Below are 4259 nucleotides of genomic sequence, written 5' to 3' on the forward strand. Positions count from 1 at the left end.
TGTTATATGCTATATTTTTAATCATACAATTGTTCTACAATGTTAAAGTGACACTCCAAATCAACTATCGGAACTTTTTTTTATTTAATAAGGATTATTTCAATAGTTAGTTGTGAGTACCACATCAGCCATTTCTTAGATGAATGTTAGATAAAAATTATAGTATCTAGTATTTCTTTTTAAAAAAAATTAGGGTTTGAAAACATAGGAAAATCTGTTTTTTCAACTCGAAAGCAATGGGGTATATTTTTAAAAACGCATGATTTTAAATGCTAAATTCTAATTTTAAAAGCTAAATCGCGATTTTATCAAATGCGTAACTACATTTTTAAAAATTACATTTTCAAATCGTTATTTTTTAAGTCACACAATTTGAAACTACAAAACGCAAATCAATGGGACTCTTAATTAAAATGGTTAAATACCTTTGACCCCTTTGTGGTAAACAAACTTTATAGAAGACCGCCTCGGTTTCAAAATGTATCGTAGGTAATACTTGGCTTAAGCCTAACTACCAAGACACTTCGGTTTATGAATTTAACGAAAATACACGTCAAACTAATCAAAAACTACCACGTGGCTCATATGCCTTATTAAAAATTACATTAAAAAATAATTAAAAAAATGATAAAATAAAAGCCGGGAGTGACTCAATTATCCCCTAAAACCCGATCTAAGGGTTGTCGAACCATTTCATGCCCATTTGAGATGGTTTTAACCACCTCTTCTGACATGTCTAGGATTGGTAGAAGCCCCCCATATGATTGGGGATGACACGTATGGTCGCTCTTAAGGTGGTGAGTCCCATTCCCAAAAGGCGTAAAAAAGAAAATTTTATGGTTCGGTCAAATGGGGTTAGCCTAACCAGCCCAAGGCCATGGTTGGTTGGGCCTTCCCAAGACCAGCCATTTGACGACAAATATTGTGCCAGTAAAAGGATTTATGGAAATTCTGGAATATCACTATCTCTTGAACTTGTCGAAGTACTGAATCACTCCACTAGTGGATACCGTATGCCACGTGTGTATTTTTTATTAACCCAGGAGACAGGCTTCTACAATTATCTGGAAACTGGAAAGTACTGAATCACTCCCACCCTCCTGAAATTTCAAATTAGGGTTTCTAATTCGTCGCCCTTTCTCTCTAATTCCCTTCTCTGCTTTGCTCTAATCCTTCAATCTCTGCGCTTTTCACAAAATTCCTTTGCCACAATGAAGAATCGGAAACTCAAAGATAAGGAAAACGGAGAGAAAATCAACGGTTCAGAATCGATCAAAATGAAGAAGAACAAGAAGAGGTTGGGTGGGCGTGGTCTTTCTCTCGAGGCCTTCGCCAATGCCAAATCAAAGAGGGATTTCTACAACCCAGCTCTGATAAGTACGTATATTTTCTTTATTTTGGTAAAGCTTTAATTTTTTGGGGGGTGCTTATATTTCGACAAGTTGTGTTTTCTGATCATTGGGCTATTTATTTGATTTAAAAATTTTTGTATTTTGAATTTTTTTTCTTGTTTTGTTTGATTGGTATGAGGTAGCGGGGCTTGAAACCATTTTTTATCGAGCTAAATTTCCTCTTGTTTGATGAGAAATTTTGGAAGAAAATAAATGAGAATAAAAATTTGCTGTTCATTTTGAGCTTTATGGCCTTTTTATTAAATGGGTTTTTACAGGTTTGATTGTGGAAGATACTAAGATCCATATATATATATATATATATATATATATATATGGAGTTTCATAGGATGCCAATAATTTTGAAAACAAAGAGTGATAGATATTGTATGACTACTTTTGAAATTGGAAACTCTGATGTGGTATTGTCCTAATCTACCTCGTGTAGACTATAGGGGTTTTAAGCTGTAGATTGTATGCCTGATTCTGGGATCATATGGTTGTTTGAATAGATGACTTTTTTAAAGGAGCAATTTTAGTTTAAACCTACAAAAATGTTATTCATCGTTTCAGTATTCTGTCTTCTCAGACCAGTCAATGACTTACAAACCCTTCAGTGCACACATTAGAAAGAGGAAGGACCGGATGGATGTTCTTGAATTCCCTTGTTCTCTTAGGAGAAATATAGGCATCTTCCAGCCTAATAGTACGTGTAACAAGAGCTACATTGGCTTTGATATACATAAAAGCCATCAAATGAACAATGAATGGACCACTTTTCTTTTTTTTTGAGGGGGAGGGGGGGAGAAGGGGAGGGGGGGGGGGGGTCCTAAACTTAGATATAAAAAAATGGCAACGATTAAGCTGTTTTTCTTCTTGTTCTTTTCAAGAATAGAATGTTGTATGAATATTCTGTTATTAAAGAGAATGGGAAAGATGTCAGAGAATTTTAAATTTTGTCGGGCAAATTGTAGCATTTAACTGACAGGTTGGTTCCTGTTATATGTCTTTTAGAGAAGAAAAAGGAGTTCTATAAGAATGCAAAAAATGTGAAGAAGTACAAGAAGTTGCTGAAGCAACAAAGTCAGCAGCATGATATTTCCTTAGCTATAAGCCCCCTTGAGGTTTGTTATGATGTCTACTTCATCCAAGTCTTACATTGTTTTGTTGGTTTCTCATATATTGTAGGGTCTCAAATACCGCAATTTTTGTCATAAATTATTGTATCACTGTTTCTGAAATATAATCCGTTACTAACTTACTCATGTCTTATAAAACTAGCATTGTTTTTAATTTTTTTTTTTTTCCCAGGTAGTATGTGGATTTTAATCTAGAGGGTTAGGAATTTCAGTTCCCAAATATCAATTCATTGTTTGACTTCTTCAGAATGCTGATTTAAATGGAAAAATGCTCGGTTGTGTTGTTTTTAAGTGTATAGCTCTCTATCTAACCCCCCTGAAAAAAAAAGTTTACACCTCTCAAACCCAAAAGCATCCATTTAGCCGCAGTCAGTAGTGGATGTGCAGTTGCACATGGAGCTTGGAAGCTTAAGTCACATTGCGTTCTGATGGTTATTGCAGGAAGAGAATGAAACTGAAGATGGAAGCACGATGAGTATGAAGAACAAGAACAACAAGAATCACGGTATACCCAGTTTGAAAGAACTGTATAAGCAGAAGCATGAAAAGAAAGAGAGGACAAGGATTGAGATGGTGGCTCTTAATGAGGCAAAGATGGAAGAGAGAGAAAAAGCAGAAGCTCGGAGGAAGTCTGCGAAAGAGAAGATGTTCAAGAAGACGCAGGCAGGCCAGCCTGTTATGAAGTACAGAATTGAGCATCTATTGGAGACTATTGAAAAGTCGACCAGAAATTAAGTTGAAAAGATCTCCTCACGCATTACTGAGCATCTTTTGGGGGGGACTTGGTTGTAGTCTTCGTATATCATTTTTTGCTGCTTGAAATGTGATAGATGAATAGTGTTTTGTTCTTCTTTGCCCTAATGTAAGAATTCAAGAACAGAATTTTTTATTTCATAGAGAAGAGAAGTGAAGTTATTAATCTGCATTACAATTGTGCCAATTTAGTTTTATTTCTCACTAGAATATGTAATTGAGCATTTAATGCATTTCGCGCATGTATTGAATTGTTTATCTATCTCCATCTCTCTTCTGCTCAAAGCTCATGCTTCTGAATGTGGTCTGTGCTGGGTCTTTCATCTTTCATGAATTGCAATCGTGTGTTACAAAACACTTGTAAGCTCCATGAAGAAGCTTAATTAAGGGCCTTAAATCCATTTGTATATATTCTTGCATCACAAAGCAGGTTTGTTCATGCATACATCTGACTGGATGATAACTTATTATTCCTCTCTTTTTTGCAAGGATAAATTTTATTATAAAGGAAACACAAAATTACAACAGAGGAATCCCCCACAGCAAAACGGAAAAGGGTCGCCTGCTGTAGAAAAACAGCAGAGAAGAAGATAGATGGAGAGGAGGTGTAGACGAGGCTTCAAACTATATCATCAACAAAACCCAGGTATCTATCTATGCGATTTATCAAGTTTATGATACGCACCAACTAAACCAAAAGCTAAAACAACGAAGAAAAACTCAGATAGGCAAGAAACATTTGGCCTAGAATATGTTGTCAGCTATAGCGATAAACAACGACTGGAGCCGGAGCAACTGCAACCCGCCGTGGACGTGGGGTACTGCAGGTCATCATGAGAACCAGAGCTATCACCAACGACAGTAAGAGTCCCATGAAATCCGGACCGCCGCCATCTAATTCCGAGCAAACGAGCTTTCCCATCACCAACGATTCAAAACACGAGCCTCCTGCAGTTCCTTCTCTGCACAATACAAG

The 4259-nt window shown here is 36.3% G+C and overlaps 1 protein-coding gene across 1 annotated transcript; it reads left to right on the forward strand.

Annotated features, from left to right (window-relative positions):
- The first annotated feature begins 988 nt into the window (after positions 1-988).
- Positions 989-3455, forward strand: LOC133852150 (uncharacterized). Its single transcript, XM_062288833.1, has 3 exons — positions 989-1377; positions 2406-2515; positions 2972-3455. Exons 1-3 carry the CDS (start codon positions 1212-1214, stop codon positions 3263-3265), a joined length of 570 nt encoding a protein of 189 aa, XP_062144817.1. The 5' UTR covers positions 989-1211; the 3' UTR covers positions 3266-3455.
- Positions 3456-4259: the final 804 nt, after the last annotated feature.

This window comes from Alnus glutinosa, chromosome 12 (assembly GCF_958979055.1).
Source record: "Alnus glutinosa chromosome 12, dhAlnGlut1.1, whole genome shotgun sequence".
Taxonomy (NCBI): domain Eukaryota; kingdom Viridiplantae; phylum Streptophyta; class Magnoliopsida; order Fagales; family Betulaceae; genus Alnus; species Alnus glutinosa.